Below are 25,122 nucleotides of genomic sequence, written 5' to 3' on the forward strand. Positions count from 1 at the left end.
TGTTTACCAGAAGCTTAAACCTTTTCTTCTTTAAAAACCTTTACAAAAGTTTCTTATTCTTGAAGTAATTATTTTGCAGCTTATTCCCAGTATGGCTTGTTAAAATGTGTAAGTGTTTAAAACCTTTTGAGCTTTGACCACTGAAAACTGATGCAGGGAACCCCGCTGAAAAAGAGCTTAAATAAATTACAGCCCTCAGATAGAGCTGTAATTTATGTAATTGAGGGGCTGCATTGTCACAGTTGATTGCTTGCACACACACACACACACACACACACACACACACACACACACACACACACACACACGGCTGGATTTGACATGCTTGAGTCCAGAGGGAATGTACCCTGAAAATCAAAAGACATTAACCAATTAACACTGATCAATAGTTTACAGCCACATAGGGATGAACCGGGAGGGATGACTTGGAGCATTGTCAATGTGGGCCTTTGGGCCAATGGTCAGGCTAGGAATGCTAGTCCTCACAGCTTTTAGCCAATCAAAATGCTGGATGAAGTCTTGACATTCTGCTGCTCTCCAATGCAAAGTACCTTTCATGCTGTAGCTAGGCAGAATAAATGGGAAAGAGGCAGAGACAGAGCAAGACCAGGAAGTGAAAGGAGGAGAAAGAAGAGAGGTGTTAAGCATAAAGCCAGAGTGGGAGAGTGTATGTGTTAGGCTGTGAAGGAAGGTGTCATAGTAGGCCACAGTGAGCAGCAGGTAATCTCACTGAGATAAGCAGTCGCATGACAGCCAACCTTTAATTCCCCATGGGAGGGGACACTGTGGAGTTGTCGCAGGGCTGGTTTCCCAATCCCCCTGAAAATTTTTTTTACATAAAGCAGTAATGGGAATAGATGGATTGAGGATGCATTTTGATGAGGTGGTTGAGGCACAAGAAGAAGACAGAGAGAGAAGCTGACAAAGGCAAGGAGTAGTACAAATGCTGCACACATACATGAATATATACACAGATCACAGCAGTACGTCGGTACTTGCGCTGCTCTGTATTCATGATGAGGAGAGCAAATATCAGCACGGGGCTCAGGATGTATGGGGATTGATGTGAAAGGCAGAGAATGAGGAAGAAAGGGGGAGTGAAAGAGAGGTGGAGATATCTAAGATATTACACCTAGCCAGGGGAGTGTTCAGTGGAGCAGGCATTATGAGAGTGTAAATTACATTCTCTCCTCCCTTTGGGCTGCTGGCTGCAGAATGAATATAAGCACCCACAGCAGTGAGTCCGCACAGACACAGACCACAGTCTCTAGCATAGTAGCATAATACAGCATTAGATTGCCATAATGTGTTTATGTTTCGTGTCACAGGAGTCTCCAATCACGTATCGATCCTACATCAGTTCTCCCGCCTCATCTTTACTGAAATTATGTCCCATATTGACACATGGCTCATTTGTTTGAATTGAGTGGAGATCAATGGTGATTCACAGGGCTTTTTAAAACATCGAGCATCAAGTTGAACAGCTTCTTAGGTGGTAGGATGGAGGAGACTGGGGAGCTTTTGCTAATTTAGATTCCCAAAACAAATTTTCTTTGGGGTTAGACCAACAATGCCGAATCAATTCAACGCAATTGTTTTTACTTTTAAAATTAGACTTAATTTAAAGATGTTATTTCAGCATTGAAGAAATTATGATCACAAAGTTCATGATTTTGATCAAATAATAAACAAATGAAACCAAAAAAATAATTTCCAGACAATGAAGTGTTCCTTTTATCACAGACACACGGCAACATTGTGTTTGTTTAATGTTTGCTTTGTGTAAAGCAATCTCTTAGAAGGAGCAGATAGACAGTTAATCCTCTTTATCTCTGCTCTTGGAGCTAATTTGTCTCCCAATGGGACCTTGAGAAAATAGAGAAGGTAGTAAGCCTACATCTTCTGCAGAACTGATTGGTCTGCTTTATGGCAAAAAGAGTGGCAGGCCCAGATGTCAAGGATGTGAGGTCGGCACCGGTTAAATAGGAGGGAAGCGACTTAATTCAAGGCTCATTACTTCTATACATTAGGCTGTGGTTAAAGGGAACAGGATTCTAATCCACCACTTCCCATGTGTCTTTCTTCCCCACCCCCCTCCCTTGATTTTGCCCTCCTTGTCTCCTCCTTTCTCTTCGTCTCTCATCCCATCAGGGCCGCTGTTCCAGAGAGAACTGTAAGTACCTGCATCCTCCTCCTCACCTAAAGACCCAGCTAGAGATCAATGGAAGAAACAACCTCATCCAACAGAAAAACATGGCCATGCTGGCCCAGCAGATGCAGCTCGCTAACGCCATGATGCCCGGCACACAGCTACAACCAGTGGTGAGTAGTCACTCACCAGACACTTTATTAGGTACACCTGTTCAACTGCCCATTAACAAAAATGTCTAATCAGCCAATCACATAGCATCAACTGAGTGCATTTTGGCATGTAGACATGGTCAAAAGTCAGTTTTCCATTAGTACCTACTCAGATCGACTTGGCACGGTTCGCCACATTTTCAGGGTTTTCCATTAGGTCATAGTGCCTGGTACCAGGTACCTTTTTTAGTACCTGCTCGCCTGAGGTTCCAAGTGATCCGAGCAGGCACCAAAATACGATGTCGTTAGACTGCATGCCACAAAATGGTTCGTCAGTGAGTCACGAAATTTAAACCACCATTTTTGGCGGTTTAAACAAGGCAATGAGGAAAATATGTCTACAAAGAACAACGCCGTGGTCCCTGAGTCAGACAAAAAGCCACAGACCGAGCAGCAGGTATATTCTTGTCCACCTTTCTACACCTCTCTACAAACCCTGGAGGTTTGTAGAGAATTCTCTGAAAAATGTCCATCCATCTTCATCCGCTTTATCCGAGGCCGGGTCGCGGGGGCAGCAGCCTAAGCAAAGAGGCCCAGACCTCCCTCTCCCCAGCCACCTCCTCCAGCTTATCCCGGGGAATACCAAGGCGTTCCCAGGCCAGCCGAGAGATATAATCTCTCCAGCATGTCCTGGGTCTGCCCCGGGGCCTCCTCCCGGTGGGACATGCCTGGAACACCTCACCCAGGAGGCTCCTCCTTGAATCGCTACCTTATCGTGGTGGAGGGGTTTGTGTGTCCCAGGGATCCCAAGGGCTATGTTGTCTGGGGACTTTTGCCCCCTGGTAGGGTCTCCCATGGCAAATTGGTCCTGGGTGAGGGACCAGACAAAGAGCGATTCAGAAGACCCTTATGAAAAGAATATTGAGGGAACAGTTTACCCTGGGTTACCGGGGCCCCGCCCTGGAGCCAGGCCCGGGGAGGGTGCCCGAGGGCGAGCGTCTGGTGGCCGGGCCTTAGTCCATGGGGCCCGGCCGGGCACAGCCCGAAAAGGAGACATGGGCCCATCCTCCCGCAGGCCCACCACCCGCAGGAGGCGCCATAGGGGTCGGGTGCATTGTGTGCCGGGTGAAAAATGTCCACTGAGCAGCAAAATGCCTTGTTGATGCCTGAGGTCGGAGGAGAATGGACAGACTTCTTTGAGCCGATAGGAATCCAGCAGTAACTCCACTAACCACTTGCTACAGAAGAGCTTCTCTGAATGCACAACCTTTTGAACCTTGAAGTAGATGGGGTACTGCTTCAAAGTTCAAGTTTTTCCAATCTTGTGGGCAACAGAAGATTGGAAAAACTTTGCCCAGTGTGATGAATCTCAATATCTAGTGTGACCTTCAGGTGGTAAGGTCAGAATTTGGCGAAAACAACAAGAAAGCATAGATCCGTTATGCCTTCTATCAACCTTTCAAGCTGCCAGTGGTGGTGATTTAATGATGTAGCGAATAATTTCTTGGCGCCCCATCATACTAACTGAGCATCATTTAAATACCACAGCCTACCTGAATATATCTTTTTATGAGCACAGTGTACCCACCTGCTGATGCCCGCTTTAAACAGACTAAAGTGCCACAGTACTCCAATGGGCTTCAGTCACAAGATCTTAATCCAACAAAGCACTTTTCAAAACAGTCTCTGAGCAAGACCTTGTTGAATTAAAGATGTTTTAAAGGCAAAATGGGGCCTAAAGCTATTAATAATTATGTACCTAATAAAGTGGCAATTAACTGCACATTGCATATAAAACATTCTATTGAAATACACGTCTAAAAAACGAATAACCACTCTATAGCCATCCATTTTTAATATGCAAGTTGGCTTGATTTGCTGGACCTTGTCAGTGGACAGAGTACTTACGGTTACTTACCTATTAATATAACGGTTTGAACATTCCGGGCTTAATTATGGATAATTATTACAATAAATACCCATACCAATGACCATATGTCTAAAATGTTCTGTTTTCAACAGGTAAAAAATATTTAACTGCGAAATGTTAATTGAATTTAGTCATTTATAGCAGTGGGTCTAAAATGTTGCTTGATATCGGAAAAATACTCACAATTATATGAGGGTTTAAAAAAGGATAGAAGTTAGATTTTAGTGAATTAAAGGCCAGCACAAACTCTTGTTTAAATTTTCCTAAAAAGTTATATCCATTGAACTTAGCTTGACTCCATTTTTTCCTTTGGTTCAAGTTATTGTCAAGATATTGTAGACGAGACAAGACGAAGATGTGCAAGATGCAAAATCTGCAAATATAGTATAATTTAGATGTGTGTTCAGTAACTATGTGACTGAGTGTGCAAATAAGCATATTGTTCCCAGATACAGTTTGTAGTGGATTTGTGTAAGTTTTTTTGTTTTTGAGTCTTTTGATGAGTATTGTAAGGTGTTTTGTGTTTGTCAGTCCTTTGGTGGTAATGAGTTGAGGGCTCTGTTTGGCCCATATCCATTTAGATGGATTTTATGTCCACTAGTCTGAGTCAATATGGTGGTTTTAGTGAATTTTGAAACTGTGTAACTGCACACATGATGTCAGTGTGAATTTTTTATGGGACAGTAGTGACAGCTCAAATGAGACCTGACACTGTCACGAGAGCTGCGTTCCCACCATATTTGCCCAGGTTCCTGTAGAGGGCCCGAAATGTAACATCAGCATCAGCACCGCTGCCCTCTGAAAACCATTATTTCCTGTGGTTTGTACTGTGCGTGAATGGTTTGGCAAGGTGCAATGCAAACATGCTGTCTCGGAAGCTTCTGCATTGACATGACCAGTAGAAACAATGAATGATGGGAAGCAGACACACATACTCTATATGAAGACAGTGAGCAGGCACAAAAAAATTACACAGTACAGATTTGGCACAGTAGCCAGCACAATATAAACTTTGGCTCGATCGAGTGTCAGTGCAGCACATACTGCTTACCACTTTACAGATCTTAACAAATTTATTTGACGACTTGTCATTAAAACAACAAAAAGACACAAATATTTCAGAAAGCTGTCTTGTTTTATTGGTATTTATTGAACAGCTAACAAACTGAATTCACATTTTAGACCCAAATAGTCGGCACACTGGACTTCTCTCTGAGAAGTCAGAAATGAATCAAGCATAACATACATTTTTGTTTGTCCAGCAAGTAAATAATTGAAATGTTGCGTCTTAATCTTAATTAATGACATTCTAGTTATTTTTTCAACTCTTTTGTAAAACATTACATTTGAAAATTTATGGATAACAGCAGCATTTATATTTTAACATTAGGAGCATAGTTTTGATTAGCTGATGTTTACTGGTGGAATAATCACTACAGAAACCATGATAGCAGTGATTTTGGTAATTATGCTGTGTAATTAAGATCATCTGTGACACAGACTTTATACTGGGTGTTCTGATAATTTGTTAAGCACTGTATGTGAAATAGCACAAGATTGATCAGACATGACGCTCATAAGGACCAGAATCCATGCCATTTCAGTGAGTATAGGAAAAACAGTCACACATGTAGAATACATGTGTGACTGTAGAATACATGTGTGACACATACACAAAGTTTCCTACCACTGCTTTGAATGCACAGACCAATTTGCAATAAGCAATTTTGTGTGCTTTGTCATCTAACGGTTTATTATTGCTAAATTAACATTCATAATTATACTTGGTAATTTCCTAGGATTTGCTTAATGACAACAATAAAGACAGTGTTTATAGGTTTAGTGGTTATATAATAAATCCCAGCAGTTCCAGAATGTTCTTGCCAGTTTCACATTCAATAAAACAAATACATTCCAAATAGGACCATATTACAAAGGTATGAAGTATAAACAGTGTGTAAGGGTTATTGAAAACATTGTTTTTTTCCCGATTTTAAACCCCCCTAAAAATATTTGTAGCATTTGTCCAATGTAAACCGATCATAAGGGCAATCATATGATCAGCACTCGGGCCGATCATAGGACTGCCGGTGGGTAGGGTTGTTTGTCTGTTCAGTGTTCTTTAAATGAACTTGAAAAACATGAAAGCCATGAAAAACAGTTCTGTGACTGAGTTTGAAAAAAATGTTTAGCTTAAAGAAAATTGACAGAATTAGTTAATTTGATGAAAGTTTATTCTTACTTTTCCTTTCGTTTGTACATTGCATAATATAGAAAACTAATGGATGGATGAATGGATTAAATAGGCAGTTGGGTTAGGTTCTAACTATGGATGGGTGGATGGATGGATGGATAGCCAGTCCTGGTATAAGGCAATGAAGGGAATTATTTTAAATGATTAACAGCACATCCATAAAGCCATGTAACATACACACACAACATTGAGTTAAGATGTTGCTCTATGTATGCGCAGCATGCTCCAAGGATGTTCAAGGTGATAGCCACAGCCCCGTTCAGCCAAATGAATCCTTCCATGACCGATCCAGAAACCTTACAGAAACAATGAGAACTGCCAGTCAGGCTTGAAGTAATTCCTCTGTCATCTCCACTGTCCCTTTATGTTTAAGTGAGAGCACTGGAGTGAATTTGTCTAACACTATTCATAGGAGTTCAAAAGATGCAGTGTGCTTTGACGCACATCTGCAAGTGCACACTTAGCTGATGGCTTATCAACCCTATCTAGAAAAGAGAGGCTGAGTTGAGAGCCCCATTGGGAGGGATGGGGGTTTAAAGAAGCATAGATCTCCCTGGAACAGCAAAGCCTTCCTTTCTGTTTATGTCATGGGGTGAGAGAAAGCAAGACGAGAGAAGAAGCAGGAAGACAAGCTGACAAAGAAGGACACAGCAGAAGAAGAAAGGGAGAAGGGAATGCAGCCGAAATAGATAAATGGGCAGGGTAAGACAGGTAGGTAAAGTGAAGGAGATAGGATGACAGCAGTGAGGAGAGATGGCTTTAGACCTCCACTACAAAGAAAAGTCAAGAAAATAGAGCATGTTCTGTGCACAGGGATCAAAGGGTAAAACCGGGTACTTACCTTTCTAAGAATCAGACTTTATTCTTCCTAACCTCACCTTGTGTTTGTAGCTCAGTCTCCTTCTTCCACCCTTAGTATCTCTACCACATTTTATTTCCCTTTTTTTCTTTTATCTGCAGCTATCCATCCTTCCTCAGTGTATGTAGGTAACCTACTTTAATTTCATGCATTGGACCATGAACACAGTGAAGTGGTTAGGGTCTGTCACAGCTGGTTGTCACTCACTCACAGTAGGAAAGGACCTGTTTAGTACAGATCCTCTTTGAAAATAAAATAAGTCAAAGCATGAAGCCACAATCCAATGACATTCCAGTGGCTGGGTGTAATTGGCCACATCTCTGTGTTTAAATATTTAGGAGCTGAAGTTATGGCTCATGTGGCAAAGTGTTTGCACTACAACAAAGAAAGGTCAAACTAGGTCAGTGCGTCTGACGTACAAATCTTAGAATATTCAAATCTGAATTTAAGCTTGTTTACAAAGAGTTTCAATATGTATTGAATGTCTTTATATAGTATGTTTCTTAGTCCATTATAACCAGTTCAGTGGCTAATTGGTAAAACCGCAATTTAGATAAATAAAGTTGTGCAATGACTGTTACGTCACATTTTACCATCATGATCATTATAATTGTAGTGGGGACTTTTCAGCAAAACTTAACTTTAGGTTTTCCACCGTTATGCAAAAAACAACAACAGCAAACATGCCCTGAAAAAGAGAGGATAACACATTTTACTGGGAATAGTGAAAACAAATACTGCTGAACTGTAATTAAGCCCTGCATGCAATTATAGATGTTTCTGTTATAACATTTTTGTTAATTAATGCGAATATTCAATTTCATATCGATACTGAAACTTTGACGTGTTCCAAAAAAGGCCTATTAGTAAGCTTTCAAACTCTTCGCAAGATGATATCACTGCATAGTTAAAACCCCATGACCGCAAATGTTTTAGATGACATCATGCTTATTCCATCCAAACCCCAAGCTGCAAATATCTCAAACTGATATCTGAGCACCTGGAGTGAGACACATCTGCTTTTCCAGAGCACCTTATGATTGCAAACAACTCTTCAGACATTCCAGAGGGCAGTGCCGAAAGAATTATTTCTGATTTTCTGAGTCATCGCTGAGCAGTGAGGAGGTTTTAGGAAGAATGTATCAGTACAGCCCTGGCTGCCGCTCCTCTATTACTCACTGTGTCCTGTTGGCAGGGGCTCAAAAGACAATCCTTAGACTGGGGCTGAGGTCAGGATCAGGCAGGGAAAACTTTGCAGTGCATACTCCTCTCTCTGTCAAACTCCAGTACAACGCATACAGGCAGTACTTTATCTTACAGTGAAGCCTCTCTCCCCACTCACATGCTCACACAGCTTGACGTCCTTCATCAGTACTGCTAACTGTGTGATATCTGGGGTATGAAGCATGTGATTCAATCTGATCAATGGAAGAAGGTGACACCACATACTGACGCTTGCTCTGCGCGTTAGTGCAAATGAAAGACGAGCAGCCATGTTCTTTTTCCTCAGATGTAAGCCTGTTAATTATCTGTTTTTGCATCTTTCCTTCCACATCCACAATCAGAGTTCCTATTTTTTGCTTTGCTACTGATAATCTTCTGCATCATATGCTGTATATCCACCAGAGGTAATAATTATATGAGGAAGAAACAATGTGATTATATATGTAGCATCTTTATACATAGACTGTGAGAAATCATTGTGGATCAATTTTGACCAACTCTCTTATTTTGCATGTGCTCTCAGCCCATGTTTTCAGTCACACCCAGCCTTGCAACCAATGCCAATGCTGCTGCAGCAGCGGCTGCTGCATTTAACCCCTACCTTGGCCCTGTGTCGCCCGGCCTGATGCCCGCTGACATCTTGCCCAGTGCCCCCGTACTGGTCACCAGCAACCCCAGCGTTCCCATACCCGCTGCTGCTGCTGCCGCCGCTGCTGCACAGAAACTCATGAGGACAGACAGACTGGAGGTGAGGAGGAACACAAACATTTACACACATTCGCAAGAAAAAGTGGGGAAAAAATATATGAAAGCACATCGGGAGGATTTGCATAATTTTTTGTGATTCCTTTGCCGCTCGCAGATTATAAAAAACGATTGGGAGAAATACCTTTTTCACTCCTTTCTAACAGAAGCTTTTCAGATGTAGGATCTGTCTATTCAATATTAATAGTCTTGTTTGTACGTCTGTGTATCTACACCATTTCTGTTACACTAACTACATGCCATTACCAAGACAGAGTTATTTCTCAGACTTAAGCAAGAGAATGAGATGTTAATGAAAGCATCCACAAACATTACCATTGCTGACACTATCGATACGAAGGGGATAACTTTGTCTGGCACAAGCTCGGGTTATAATGTACATATGTCATTTTCAGAAAAATCTTTACTTCTTCTCGGAAAGCAATTAGTTCTTTGAAACCTGATGAGCGCCCCTCCTCCAGCTGCGTTCAGATAATCATTAATTGGACAGTAAGTCAATCTCATCCATTATGTAGCCCCACCCGAGAAACAGTGGCAGCGGAATAATGGGGAAATCGTTGGAGGCAGGCAGGAGGCGTGCAAGAATGCAGGAAGGTTACATTTAAGATGTAATGTTGGGTAGCTGGGTAATTAATGGGGGTGAGGCTGAGTAAGTCTTTGGACCAAGTGAATGAATGGACAACATGCAGAGCGACAGAACAGGTTACTGACAGGAAAGAGAGATGGAGGCGGAAGATAGGAAATCAATTTGTAGACCTGTTGTGGTCATCAGGGGAGGGGTTGGAGCAGGCAGAGACAGAGATACCAGAAACAAAGCAAAGGCCGCTGACTGAATTTTATGGAGGCGTTAGTACAAGTCATGCTGTAGAGGTTAAGGATAAGTGGAGGCAAGACGCTGCGAGCAGGAGAGCATGCACCTCTCGATTCAGACTAAGGATTAAAACGATTTGTCCTGCAAAAGATCGATAGCAAAGGGATATGAAATATTTATCAACCAAATCAGAAATACTCTCCTCATTCCACTGTTTTCCTTTTAGATAGAGAGGCCTGTTGGTCAACGGCATCTGTGGTGGTCAGGCTGCAGGAGACGTAGTGAGGCTGCATGTGTGGGTGAAACTTTTTGATGAGGAGATTTCATATCCTAGTTTCTTAATTTGAAAGGAACTAGGTTTGCTAAAAATATCTTAGAGAAAGGGGCCAGTCATATTTCAGTTTCCAGTGTGTGTCGTTCAAAGTAAACATAGCTGGAATTCTGTGGAGCGACACACATACCGCTCAGTTGATGTGTTACGGACTGTTTCCTTTAGGCTGTGAGAAATTCCAATTTTAGAAGACAATGCCCCAGACAGTTTTCCTGAGAAAATATGCTCCAGAAGTCTTGCTGTCTTTTCCTTACATACGGTATGCTGCAACATGTCAGCATGCATAAAGTCATATGTTGGTCACCTGCAACCATGGTGATGCAAGTAGCTCAGGGGGATAGTTAGACATCTGGTCCCGAGAACATCAAATCCTATCATTCAGTCCTCCCCTGTTTTTTTTTTCCTATGACAGCCTACATACACCTCATCACCAAAGGCTCTCACTTTCTCCTCCATCTCCATCCTTGTCTTTTTACTCTATATTCGTCAACCACGCTTACATTTCCCTTCTCTCCAAGTTTCCTCCCTCCCTCACCCGCCTCTACAATATCTGCCTGACAACAAGGCAGTCTCTCGTTTAAAAAAAAATAAGACAAGTAGCAGTAGTTACTGGTTAGCAGTGGTGGGGTGGTGTGCACGTGTAGGCATACATATCTGAGAAAGGGAGAGGTACCCACGAGAAACAAGGGACGGGCAAAGAGAGAAACGCTATCACTCACAGCAGTCAGTGAACGTAGATGATGAGCTGTCAGGACTGGAGACAGAGCAGTTTGCAGATAACTGTGCTGGTGGCCTTTTGTCTGGCAGCCGGTCCACCACAAATCAAATCCTTTATGCACGCAGACAGGGAGACTGGTAAACAGACTTAGTAAATGGCTTGTTCCATCACAGTAACTGATAGATCAATACAACGCACCATGAAATTGCATTTCTTTTGGTGGAGGATTGCATCTCGAATCCAGTTCAGACTCAACGGTCTGATGGAGCGCCGAGAGCAGAGATCTGAAGTTATTGCAAGGCTCTTTGAGTGCCTAAATTTAAAAAAAACCAGTGCTGCCTTATAATATATATACACCCACCTTTTGTGTGTGTGTGTGTGTGCGCGCGTGTGTTTGCTACTGTGTGCCAGCGGCTGACAATTACGTCAGCTACAGCCTCCCTCGAGGGTAACCAGCTTCATATTTCCCATGAGCCTCATTGAGTCTGTACGTTCAGAATGAAGAAGGCATTTTCCCAATTGTTCATGCAAGTGCTGCCCCCTTCTGTCAGACTCAGGAAGAACAAAAACAGTTCTCATTTAAATAATGGATGAATGCGGTGTGATTAATGAGTCTGTAAACGTTGGTTAGGATCTGTTCTGCTTATCAATCAACATTAATGGCCGAACCCATCATTAAGATCGGTTACCTTGTCTGATACCATCTGAAATGACAGAGCAGATGGATTGCTTTATCACGTGGACTCACCAGTAACTTTGTAACTTATGTGTGTAACTGTGTATGTGTGTTAGGTTTATGATCAAATCCTTACCATTGCCCCAGGTATGCCGGGAATATCAGAGGGGTAACTGCACGCGTGGGGAGAACGACTGTCGCTTTGCCCATCCTGCAGATAGCACCATGATCGACACCAACGACAACACAGTCACCGTGTGTATGGACTACATAAAGGGCCGCTGCTCGAGGGAGAAGTGCAAGTACTTTCACCCTCCGGCTCACCTGCAGGCCAAAATCAAAGCCGCCCAACACCAAGTCAACCAAGCTGCAGCTGCTGCAGCCATGGTAGGTATCTGTTTACATTACACCTCCAAAAGCAAATCAAACTAAGAAACATTCAAGTATTACAATCTCACAACCTGCTGTTAGCAATTAAAGCTAAATGTCATTTAATGTACATTAAAGTTTAAAATGTATAGTTTTTCCAAAAATAATTTCTTTTTTCGTTTGGAGCAGAAGCATTGCACCACAAATACTCTAATCTGGAGATAATTTTCTATGTATCGACAGCGTTGCTTGAGCCAGTACATTTTACCCTGCTTTTAACCTCAACCTTTAGTCTCCGTTGTGCCTCTGCAGCTCTGACTCAGTACGCCCTAAAATGATACAGATGTAGCTTGTGTCAATGTGTGCTTTGTTAGCAGCAGCAGTAATCGTGCTAGTATGTGACTGAGCCTCCCCTCGCCTGCTCCTCCTTGTTTTGCTGCTTTGTTAGTTTTACATTTTGCTTTTTCACAGTCGATAGATGTGTAACATTTTTTGCTGAGAAGACAATTGTGTAGACTGCGGCATATTTTGGATCTTGTTTCCGCAATGCAGCGATCGGTTTCTCTAAAGAGACAATAAAAAGGTCGTGCTCCGCCAAGTGCTGTACAGTAGATAATATTGTGCTTCACTGAATTCAAAAATATGGGTCAGCTTTATATCAGTTAACCTTTCATTTCTGTTTATTTCGATTGATTCAGCACAATTTGAGCAGGCCTGCCATTTATCATGTCCAATCTCATCTTTTCCAAATAAAATGTAGTAACTTCCTGGGATATAAAATGGCAATTAGTATGAATATAATGGCACAATGATAATTATTACTAGAGTGTATCTATAGAATTAGACTAAATGATTGTCCTCTTTTTTTCTTTTATTACAAATAGCCAGACCTGTGACGCTTTTTCAAAGTCTTCATTGAGTATTTAGTTGTGACACATGAAACAAACTCAAACAGAGAACACAACAAGCACCTCAAGGTGTTCTCTAGCTTTATATTGTAAGGTAAAGACCCTATAATATTAGAAAGAAAACTCCAACAATAAGATAACCCGGTATGAGCAAGCACTTGGCGACAGTGGGAAGGAAAAAATCCTTTTGAAGAGGAAGAAACCTCCAGCAGAAGCAGCATCTGGGGCAGCCATCTGCTATGATCGGCTGGGGGTGATGGGACAGAGACAGGACAAAGGATTTAGTAATAAAACATTTTAAAATGTATCTACAATTTCATAATCAGTGTATGTGATACAAAAGTTTTGTTCAGATTGGCCCACCTGTTAAAGAGGACATAGGATACATACATGTACCCTAGGATCAATTTAGGAACAAACACATCTGAAGATGTCAATGATTTTTTATGGTATATTCAAATCATGTGAATGAAACAGAAAACACAGGAAGAGGAGAATCACACAAGTACTGGAAACTGCAGTCGTTTAAGACCCTTAAAACGGGCCTAGGACCAAAAGTCAAGTGCCACTTTAGGAAATTAGTTTCAGTACAGTTGCCATGGTCCAGCCACCACAGGCTTTAAGAAAGCAGTGCATCTGGAGCAGAGGGCAGAATCACATTAGATAATATTTATAATCTGTTTCAAATGAATGTATTTGATCAAAGCTCATTCATTGGCTAATAATCTTTTCTGGCATAGAATTTTCGCATTCATGAAAATAAAAACTTTTTTCTGACAGCAAAGTTTGCTATGGGCTGTAATTCTTTTCAGTAACCCTAAAGCCATTAATGTGCATGCACAAGTCTTGTAATTGTTGTATATTGCATTCCAATGATTTGTTTTTGTTTGTTTTTTTGTTTTTTTTGTTTTTGTTTTTTCCTCACCAACCCACACTGCACTGCTGCCCCCATGACGCACCTTCGCTTGCTGGTTTTTGTTAATGCGCTTGAACCCCATTGGCCCATTGCCATCATGTGCTCGCTGCCTGCTAATTAAGACTCAGTCGGCTGTCAAATCAATGAAGCGACCCCTCGACGCAACTTTTGATCTGGTACTATGACCTTTCACCTTTTAGCTTGGCATGCAGCTGTGGTGTGATAGATATAGTTTGAAGCTGTGTTTAACTAACTAAATGAGAAAGCACTTAAGGGTGATGAACTGATTGTAACCTTTGGTTTGACGTTTTAAGATTAAAAACAGATTCCAATCACATTAGTGAAGAATAAGGACAGTGGCTCAAAACTGGAAATGCACTACATTTTCCAATGTCAGTTCATCACCTTAAGTGAATCTCAAAGCATGAAAATGCAAAAGTTTATTGTGGTATAAGCTATGGTAGTCTTTGCATGTCTTGGTCATTTCCCATACTGCATGCATAACTGGTAAAGAGGTGTCATGACAGTCTTAACATGGCGTATAGTTTACTATTATCATGGAGCTGACAGCGCAACTTTCCCTAACTACATCATTTCCATTGGTGGTCCAGCAATCTGTGCTTCAGCTTATATTAAGCAGCTGCTAAGTTCTCTTTACGGAAAATTCGAGTTCTCAGCCAGCAAAATATTGACTGTATCTACTGTAATATTCTAAAATCATGTAAAAAGGTTCATGACAATATCTTGAGTACTTTTATGCTTGTCGTAAGATATACGTCACACATTTTTTTGTCAGCTAGCACCTCTGTCCGCCTGCTCTGACAGAAGTAACGTAGTCCACTGCTTGCTTGCCAATATATTTGATTGCTGTTTTGATGGGCAATTTAATCTTCTAATGAATTTCTTTCTTCTCTCTGTCCTGAATGTCACTGCTACCATACTTTGATTTCCCTCACTCCCATCCTTTTGTTTTGATGTTGTCCCCTCTTCAGGGGCTCCCTCCCGTCTTGCCTCCTTTACCAAAGAGACCTGCACTTGAAAAAGCCAACGGTGCCACCACTATGTTCAATGCTGGTGTATTCCCGTACCAACAGGCCCTGGCCAACATGCAGTTTCAGCAGCAGGCTGCCTTCATACCATCAGGTAAGGTCTGAGTCTTCTTTAACTGGTGTTTGTGGCAGTTATCCTATTCACATTCCACACTCCTTTGATTATGGTTTGGTATCTGCACTGTCTGGCTGAATGTGTGAAATGATGGGGGAAAAACTTGCACAGTGTTATTTGCACATATATGTACTGCATGGTCATAACTTTGGTGTCACAAGTGGGAAGAGAAATAGTCAAAAGGTTTATTTTTTTCATTTATAGGCAGGCAGGCAGTGCTAGGATGTCTTCACACCTATATTTGTTTTCTCTGGCCCGAGTCAGTTCATGAGTTTGTAAACTTGTAGCTTTTCCCGGTGGTTTGGTTTGTTTTCACACACGGAGAAATCCAAGTGAACCAAAATGTTTCACTATAAACCACGTGAAAATATTCTGGCTGCTTATTGGCCAGATGAGTCTGGGGCTGGACAAACAACAGTAAATACAGGAAGAAGGTGCTGCATTCTAGACTAGTGGAGAGTTTATATTCATTTCACGGTTAGTTGTTTGCCTGCACAGACTTTGGCACATTTATAGTACCTTGCTGCATTCAGAATACAAAGCATACATGGTAACGGGAACTTTTTGAGCTCAAACTTGGAACGCAGTTGGGTCGGATCATGTTCACATGAAAAACGAACTGCTCTGGAGTCCATTTGGAACCAAAGGGTCTTGGTGCGATTGTTTTACACCCGAGTCCAATTACTGTTTTCCCATCTGCCCAAATGATCGCACTGAGGGAAAAAACAAACCAGAGTTTAAATGAACTAAGCACTGCAGGTGTGAAAACACCCTTAGTATTACATATAAACCATGCTCAAAAGATCATTCTAATAAACAGGAAGCAGTAATTTTGAATAAGATGCAACTGAGATAAATAAATCAAAGTTTTTATTTATTTAAGTATTTATTAAAATGTTCATTAAGTTGAACATTTGATGTTACATTTACATGGGAAATATACATTTAATTAAATTAGTTACAAATCAACATTTTGGGCTCAAAATGTTTTGTGTGGTATAAAAACATAAACATAAACAGATATGACTTTAATTGAACTGAAATTCTGAAAAATGGGGCAAGACAATCCACGACTGCTGGAACATGAGGGGCACTTCTTCACTCTCTGCCAGTTTAAATTATACCCAAGGTGTACACTACATGTGCATGCACAAAATGCACACACACACAGACAGCTTTTTTAAATGTTCTTCTTTGGGCACTGCATAGTCATCGTTAACTGTGCCCCATATTCTCCTGTGACAGCCTAAGAATAGCCTGCCATCGATTCCCATCTGTGAGACATTCAGATCCTCAGATCCTCATATGTCCCACTCTATTGGACTGTCAGATCACTACAGCTACACTGTTTGAGGGCTTAAAAAGCAAGCCATTCAAACCTGTCACCGTACAAACAGCTGCCATGGCCCTGACAGGAAAATTGGGGTAGTGGTAGCGTTTAATTTGCCCTTCAGTTTAATGGATAAGTTGAACAGTAAACTGGGGTTGGCCAGCAAGTTTTGTTTTCTTTTCAGTTTTTCCCACCTCTTCCCACTCAGACCTTTCATGCATATGTTTTCTTAAATATGCAGTATGTGCAGTTACAGCAACTGCAAGCCATGAAAGTAATAATAACCAATGCTGTCATATAATAAGCTGTGGCCACTCTATGAAAGAGTTCACATGTTTACATCCAGAATGAATCCAATATTGTCTGACTTTGTAACACTTGTAATGCATTTTGCTGATTTCTTCTCCCCCCTATTCACTCCACTCCCTGTTGCAATGCATGATGGGCAGGCTCGATATTGTGCATGACACCTGCAACAAGTGTTGGTAGGTGCCAGCTTTCCTTATTGATGATCTTTGAACCCATTGTAGTCACTCTCATTTAACTCACCACATAAAGTGAGCACAGTTGTTTTTTTTTAATTTAGACTTTGAAATGTACTCAAAATGATATTCAGTGTCTTTTCAACACAGGCTATTCAAATGTAAACTGCAAATTTTGATTGTGAGCATACTTGTGTAATTTCAATTGGAAATGATGTGCTTTACTATTCTGTACTGTAGACCTTTTTGCTTCACCACAGATCTGTCTGTCACCTAATGCTTGTTGCAGTTCAAAATCCCCTGACCCCTGCTTTGTTTAACTTACATTTCAAGCTCTTTAACCTCTTGAGCGCCTCATTATACTGTCTGGTTATAAATGCCATATAAACATGAGGATTTATCAGTGGTAGCAGAAGAAAGGATAGAGATGTTGTGTGAAGTTTATGCAATCCTGATTGTACTGTAATTTTTGCAAAACCCAGTGAAGTCTCTTATTCAGTTTTGAATGCTCCCCGCCAAGAAAATAACACGCTGCCTCCTGATATGATATGCTCGTCCAATTTTCAATTAGCCGCTATTTAAATAATTTCCCTGACGTTTCTTTTCTTTTTCCACAGCAGGTGAGTTGCTATGAGTTTACGCAAATTGCTGGGATGTTTGTAGATAAAACGTTAAAGATTGCTAGAAAGCAGACAATAAATCTGAAGCTGTTTAGATCTCATGTTTATCAGCATTCTATACACAGACATACAAATGAAGTGTCAAGCATTAAAAGCTTTCAATCTGCTCTGGTTCAACTGCCTGTGTGATCTTTCCCCCTCCAAGTACCCATGATGCACGGTGCTACCCCAGCCACTGTGTCTGCAGCCACCACATCTGCCACAAGTGTTCCCTTTGCAACAGCAACAGCCAATCAGGTTTGCTCCTCTCCTGCCTTCTTTCACAGTCTTTCACCTCTGCTATCACCTCTGACTTTTTCTCCTCTAATCGTACGATTTCAATGTGAATGAAATGAAAAGTGCATGAGTGGTGCACAAGGATCACCTCTGGTCTTTGCTAGTTATTTCTAAATATCTCAATTTGTGATTATAGACATGATCGCTATGCTTATGCTTGTTAGCGGTTGTGGTTCCAGTGTGTTTTGTCCTCATTGCAGTAGACCCTTCTGTTTATTTCCCTCTGTCTTCCCATTCCCCCCTCCTCCCCTATTTGTCTTTTCTCCTCCCAATCAGATTCCAATAATATCTGCAGACCATCTGACTAGTCACAAGTATGTGACCCAGATGTAGAAGTCTCAGAACAGTATGTACTGCACCTCCAGCACCTCACACAATGCATTCGAACAATAAATCTTTTTTCTCTGAAAAAGACCTCCAAACCTCCGATGTGACAGAGTTACAAAAGCTTTTTTTTGTTTGTTTTTTGGGGGAGTTGTGGGAGAAATGTTTTTTTACAAAATAAAATTGTTCACTTACTTGGTAGCAGTTAGAAGAGAAGATTACGTCTCCGCTCATATTTGAACGTTAGAGATGAAGCTGGAGTCAGGAGCTGCTTAACTTAGCTTAGAATAATCAACAGAAACACAGCAAAACAGGTAGAATTAAAAAAAACTAAATGAAATATAAATAAATTATATTAAAAGCTGCCAAGTAGAGCGTCTAGTGCTTATCTGTTTACATTCCCTCCCTGCATGTTGAAATTTATACAGTAATGTTTGCCAATATTTAAAGTTGTGATTCTAAATGGTTGCTGGAAACATTAACTAGCTTGTAAGCTGCCAGCAGCTACAACATGCCAGGAATAGCAAATAAGCTTCCACACTATCAAACAGCACAAGCCAACAGAGATGAATTAATATCCTGTTTGTCTTGTATGACTTGGCCACTGTGGAAGTTTTCACAGTGATCCATCAGATTTTCTTGCGCTCCTGATTCCCCGCTGATGAGATTTACGATATGATAGTCATCATACAGCTGAACTATATCAAATTAATTTCAGCCGCTCAGTGTTTGCATACTTTTACATATTTTTTTAAGATCAGTATGAAAATCGTAAAAAAAAATCTTTTGTTTTTAATACAGCTGTGAATATCTCAGCTCTTTAAGCGTTTTAGTAAAGTAGAACATAAACAATGTATTATAGAATTGATTGATATAACCTGTGTCGATATAAAGCTCTAAAAATAGTTAATAAAATATATGAAATAATAAAATACTAATAATGTTGATGACAGATAAGTAACATCAAAAATGTCAAATATCACATCTTGTTCTAAAGCAGCTTGTGCTTCTAAGAAATATGTTCATATTGGACAATTGTGCAGCTAATGGGTTCTAATATTCAGTAACAGTGCATGAAATAGTCTGCCTCCCCTCAGAGATCTTCATTTAACCTTTTTGTTTGCCTTGATTTTCGCTAACTATAACTTCGTACATTATTGTACAAAAGTTTCGAGCCACCCCTCATTCATTAGATTTTGTTTTCAAGGAGTTTGACACTTCAGCTGATCCATCATAAATGGATCTGCTGAATTGTTTTCAAGAAGCTGTTATAAAGTAAATTTGAATTTTTGATTCAAATCATCATCAATATGCAAAGAGGAGGTCAGAAGACAAGTACAGCAGTGAGCATCTACGGACCTGTAAAACAGTGTTGAGGCTCTGTCAAAGTTTAGAGGTGTATTTCAGCCTGTGGTGTTGGAGAACATAACTGATGAAATTATCATCGTTTTGATCCACCGTGCAACACCATCCGCCTCACTTTTCAGCAGGGCAGTGATCGCAAACACACTGCAGTAACAACAGATAGAAAAACAAGTGGAACATTTTCCAGTTATTCAGTGGTTTTCTAAAGCCTGGATCACATTATTGTCCTTCAGGAATCTTGTACAACTACTCCTGAACACTACTTTATTATGTGTTTTTATCTATTGTACAGTGTCCTTGGGTGTCTTGAAAGGCGCTTTATAAATAAAATTTATTATTATTATTATTATTATTATTGTTATTATTACTTGAAGAAACTGCAAGTAAGCTTCCCTTAGAGCGTTGAAGAATAAAGGTGGTCATACCAAGTATTGACTTTCAAGGTTGTTAAAATGATAAATTATCAGTTTTTGCCTTACATGCTGTATTTCTATATATGATTGCACATTAAAAAAATCAGTGCTTTATATGTATATATAAACAAATAAATAAAACAAATGAGTGGTTCAAGTACAGTTTGTAATTCACAGTTACTATGGAAACCATACATTCATTTGTTTTAGACAGAAATTTTAGAAAGAAACTTTGAGGCTTATTATCAGCATTCTTGTCTGATTGAACTCTAAGTCAGCAGTAAACTCACTAGCTTTGCTTCGCCATTTTGCCATTGCTCACAACTGACCTCCTGTACTTCACGCACTTCTTTTCAGATGGAGCTGGAGCGTGCTGGTGTCAAGTCCAAGATTAGTGGTCACCCTCCATGCTCGTAACATCAGGAGCGAAACGGAGGACCGAACTGGTTTGGAATAAATCTGCATGTTAACATAGGAGGCACAGTTTGTTAGAAGCGTTTTCATGTGTACTTCATGCACACTATTACACAACAAGAGAAAAGAACAACATCGCATCAAAGACTGCCTTGCGTTCTGTAGAGGCAACTGACCTTTATTCACCAGACACACTTTGAATGTTAACATAAGGTAAATGTGTGGAGCAGTCGCTGAACAGGTCGACTGAATCGGTACGTCTGTTGACCAAGAATCATGACTTACGTTGTGTGTGTTTATTCATCGGTTGTTGGTCTTTTGTTTACACAAAGGTGCACCTTGTATTTCATTTGAGGAAAAACGAAATAATCTGACTGAATCACATATGCATGCACGATGATTTTGTTAATGATTTGATTTTGTTAAACCTGATATAAGGGAAATTACATGAGTGCACTCAGAGGCAAAATAGCAACTGAATGTCTGTGAGGTGTCTTTCAAACCTTTGTAGCCTACCTTTCTATCTCTTAAGCACATGTCTTTAATGTTGCAGGCATCCCTGTAAAGTGCCATACATCTCAAACTACATGAATGGTATAGAAACAGTGTTACAAAGTGTTGCAACTCAACGACTCCCTTTAATACGTCTCTTTTCTCTTTTGGACAGCATGAAGTGTCCAATGTCATAGCCCGTCATTGTCCGTGATTCCCTAAGAGCACCATCGCCCCATTGATTAGATGACCGTCCCCGGATCGTGTGCTTTACATAAATCTTCTACTGATTAGCTTTTAATTTTATTTTCTTCAACTTTGTTGTTGATGTCAGTTGTTTAGACGTGAAATGACTTGACTCGTAATCCGAGCTCTGTGCGGCCATTAAGTCTGTTGACTCTAAACGTCAGACGAGTAGACTGTGAGATCTCAGCCTGGGTGAGAGACCAAAGAAGCTCTCTCAGCGATGAAACTGTTATCATGACACCACAGGGTCAGGATCAGATGATGTCCACGCTGCTGTGAGACAGAAGTCAAAATCGACAGTGCGACTGGCAAATACGCGACCTGTACGACCCGATTTTGTTTTTCATTGGTATCGTTATTCATATTTTAAGACAGGTTAAAGTAAATTCAGTGTAGTGTATATAAAGTCAGACATATTTAAGAGTATTTGTTCTTATGTCTACCTGAGAACTGTTTTTCAGATAGTCAGCCAAAGTCTTTTCGTGTCACTGTTGTTAGGTGTTGTGGATAGACTAGTGGGGCTAAATTCTTAAAAATATGTAGCCCAAAGAAGGATCGAGTGTTTGGAGTAGATCTCTAGAACTCTTTATGTTATTTTATTTTTTAATATTCTGGGTGTTTTTTCAGGCATAGTCAATTGGTGGATAGTACAGGGAAAGTGGCAAGAATATAAACGATTGTATAACTCATCCAAAGCCTTAGAATGTATTATCGGGTCAGCACAATGCAACATGCCATTTTGAACCATCCAGTTGCCTAATCCACGCCATATTAACACACAGAGAGAGCACTATGTAACTGTCACTTTTTTTTGTCTGTGTTTTCTTAACTCTCTTCTTTGTTAGACAACAACAATTGTTTTATTGTTTTGTTTGGATGATTTTTTTGATATTAGTTCAGATTTTCAGTTTGGCTTATTATATTTATCTTTCTTATAATGAATATAAGGTTCAGTGTGTGTGTTTGCGTGTTCCTCATGCACAGTTCCCTAAAATTCCATGTAATGTTAATTTTCGTATGATTACAATTGTAAACTCAATATTTTCTATGTTATGCATATTGTTGAACTGTATGCATATTGTTCATTTCGCTAGTCTTTTTGTTTTGTCTTCTTTGAACAAAGATGTTTTATATGAGTATCTAACAGTAATGAAATAATAGAACAGAGAGGCCCAGGTTGTCGCTGTGGCAACCGTCGCCAATAAACGAGTAATATTTTAATGATTGTAAGGTTTGTAACTAGTCATATAAGAAAAAAAAAAGACTATTATAAAAATCTAGTTCTTAGATGTTTAGAGTAAAGATGTTATTTTCTACTGTATCCATTTCAAATAGTAACTATTGTTTTAATGTTTTTACTCTCCCTGGAAATTGGGCCATGTTGGAAAACAAGCTGCATATTTGATCACTTTTGGGGGCGTTGCTGGCGGGGTCAGGTGAATGTGGCGAGTAGGAAACCGAGTCTGAACTCTCGTTTCTTACCCAGCCATCTGCAAACAAAAAGGGTGGGGTGGGGAATCTTGAGGTGATAATGGTTGACTTTTTTGCACTTCTGTACATAGTCAAAAAAGAAAGAATCATGTATATTGAGATCTTATTTTGAATAAAAAAAATAATGTCTATCAAGACAAGGAATTTTGCTAGGATAACAAAAAAAAATCTTATGAAAGGCTGAACAAAATTGCTTGCATCAAAAGGGCACCGAGTTCTCACTCTCCTACCCCTTTCAGAAAAGGCCAAGTGTTGCTCTTCTTTTTTGTCAGCAGCTTGTAGTTTGCCAGGTAACCTTCCGGAGGAGGCGTCCACTACCCTCCAGGGTAAGGGCCTGACTGGGTTTGTCTGGTCCCCCAACCCGCCTGTACTGCACAGGTGTGTGTCATGGCCACGCCCGCCCAGGCCCAACCAATCACAACACGTCCTGTCTCTTTACTGTACTCAGAGAGGAATGCATGTTAAAGGAAATACATATACAGTTTAAAAAAAGAAATCACAACACAGTACTATTGATTAAGAAAACATTTACACAGAAAGATGTATTTACAGTATACAATATTCTATCAATGTAATGGAATAAAATATATATTAAAAAATATAAAAATAGAATAGTGGTTTATTTAAAAAAAAAAGATTCCTGAGAATATACTCACTAAAGTTTCACCACTTGGAGAGTTAAAATACATGCAACACAAACACCATAGCTATAAGTATGTTCTTTATGTTTATGTAAGCTGTGCTTCTAGTAGATGAAACTGACCGAACCCGATCGTAGTTCAACATCAGGTCAGAATTTAAGAATAACTGCAGAATGATATACTGCTTCGTAGTTTGGTTATTAACCAGTTAGTTTGAAATTTTGTCCTGATCATCTTAGTCACCTCTCATCTTCTACAAGCACGCATGCTTACATTTATGATATAATGTAAACTGAACTTTTTTTGGTTTGTCGTTTGTTTTCTCTGCTTGTAGTGCTAAGATGATGTATTCTGTCTTCTGCTGCAGTTTGTTTCTGCTTGTTTTACTGTTCCGGGCCCCCTGAAAGGATGCGTCATGTTTGCATACCAGCCACCTCGTCTGGAAAGCGTGTGTAGAGAAAACTACTGATTGCAACAGTCTAAAGCCATAAAATCCAATCATCTGAATGAAATATGAGAAAAATTATAAAGAGTTGGGGTGTGGTATGTTCTGGATCTCACAGGATTGTGTTTGCCTTGGTTTTGATTAACTATAGCATCATGCAATAATTCCAGTCATGGAGGTAGTTAGTATAGCTTGTGGTGTGCTGTGCCAACACTGATGGATGTGTGGAGTTAAGAGAAAAGTACGTGACCCATTTTATTCACGGGGCCTGCATTGCTATATTTGATTCTTGCTGTTATGAATAAAAAAAATGTAATAAAAATTTACAAATGAACTCAAGTAAAGGAGAATTTGTTTAAAATGTCTCGTTTCATTTGAGCTCAAGGTTGGGATGTTCTGGGTAATTTAAGGGAACACAAATTACAATGCTAGAGCTCGTTTCTGTGCACAACAAGCAGCGAGCGGCTGTCCTGGCTGTGTGTAGCACAAGCGTTAAATGAAGCTTAACGCAACATATTCATCTTTGTTTTTGTATTAAACCAGGGATGTCGAACTTATTTTACATTGTTGGCCACGTACAGGCCACTTTGACCTTTGTGAGCCACACCAGTGAAACCTCCCTTTCTGTCATTGTTAAGAAGTTTAACCGCACACTGAAACCCTCAGTTATATCTTCAAGAAAAAATAAGCACTATTTCAACAACATGTCTCTGTTTTTCTACAGTAAACGATAAAGAAATCTGTCAGAATGACTCTTTGGGACTGAATTGTGAGTAGTAATAATTTTCACTTTAATTTTTTTCTTTCTTTTTTGTTGAAACTAACTATAAAAAAAACATGTTATTTAAATGTTGATCTATTGACATCAAATGACTTCAATAGTCTGGCGTATTATGATTGATCCCAGGAGTTTTTATCATTTAAAAAACTACAAAACTTACAAAAATACAGCTAAAAGTCTAAAATGTTTGTCTTTGTTCATATTTTCCAAAGCCTTCCAGTGGGCCCGATTTGAGTTTTTGGTGGGGTGATTGTGGCCCCCAAGCCAGATGTTTGACATGCTGTATTAAGCAGAATATTCAGTGTTAAACAAGTGACCTTTACATGTTTCACAGTAACACTTCATAATACTTAATTTTATTTGAAATTATTTATATTTACCCACAAATGCATAAATGTTGTTACACTAGAATTAGAGCACGACAAGTCTTTTTTTCCATGGGAAGCAAATAATAATACTCTAAGTAAATTTAAGTAGTTTGTTATAATCTGAAGCATTGAATAGTTTTGGGGTGAT

General features: G+C 40.0%; 1 protein-coding gene across 8 annotated transcripts in view; it reads left to right on the forward strand.

Moving 5' to 3' along the window:
- LOC146559835 (muscleblind-like protein 1) overlaps positions 1–24,186 on the forward strand; it is a 67,158-nt gene extending 42,972 nt beyond the window's left edge. For 3 of the 8 annotated variants that reach the window (XM_085243611.1, XM_085243612.1, XM_085243614.1), the window contains exons 3-11: positions 2,152–2,322; positions 9,092–9,316; positions 12,017–12,256; positions 14,185–14,238; positions 15,055–15,205; positions 17,006–17,041; positions 17,864–17,955; positions 18,271–18,340; positions 20,454–24,186. In XM_085243611.1, coding sequence (XP_085099737.1) covers positions 2,152–2,322; positions 9,092–9,316; positions 12,017–12,256; positions 14,185–14,238; positions 15,055–15,205; positions 17,006–17,041; positions 17,864–17,955; positions 18,271–18,327 — 1,026 coding nt within the window. In that variant the 3' untranslated portion in view covers positions 18,328–18,340; positions 20,454–24,186. The remainder of the gene's footprint in view (positions 1–2,151; positions 2,323–9,091; positions 9,317–12,016; positions 12,257–14,184; positions 14,239–15,054; positions 15,206–17,005; positions 17,042–17,863; positions 17,956–18,270; positions 18,341–20,453) is intronic. The other 5 variants (XM_085243613.1, XM_085243617.1, XM_085243615.1 and 2 more) reach the window with 5 other exon arrangements.
- The last annotated feature ends 936 nt before the right edge of the window (positions 24,187–25,122 follow it).

Source organism: Mchenga conophoros, linkage group LG14 (genome assembly GCF_057382185.1).
Source record: "Mchenga conophoros isolate Kocher_MC1m ecotype Shallow Benthic linkage group LG14, M_conophoros_male_GT1.1, whole genome shotgun sequence".
In the NCBI taxonomy this organism is placed as follows: Eukaryota; Metazoa; Chordata; class Actinopteri; order Cichliformes; family Cichlidae; genus Mchenga; species Mchenga conophoros.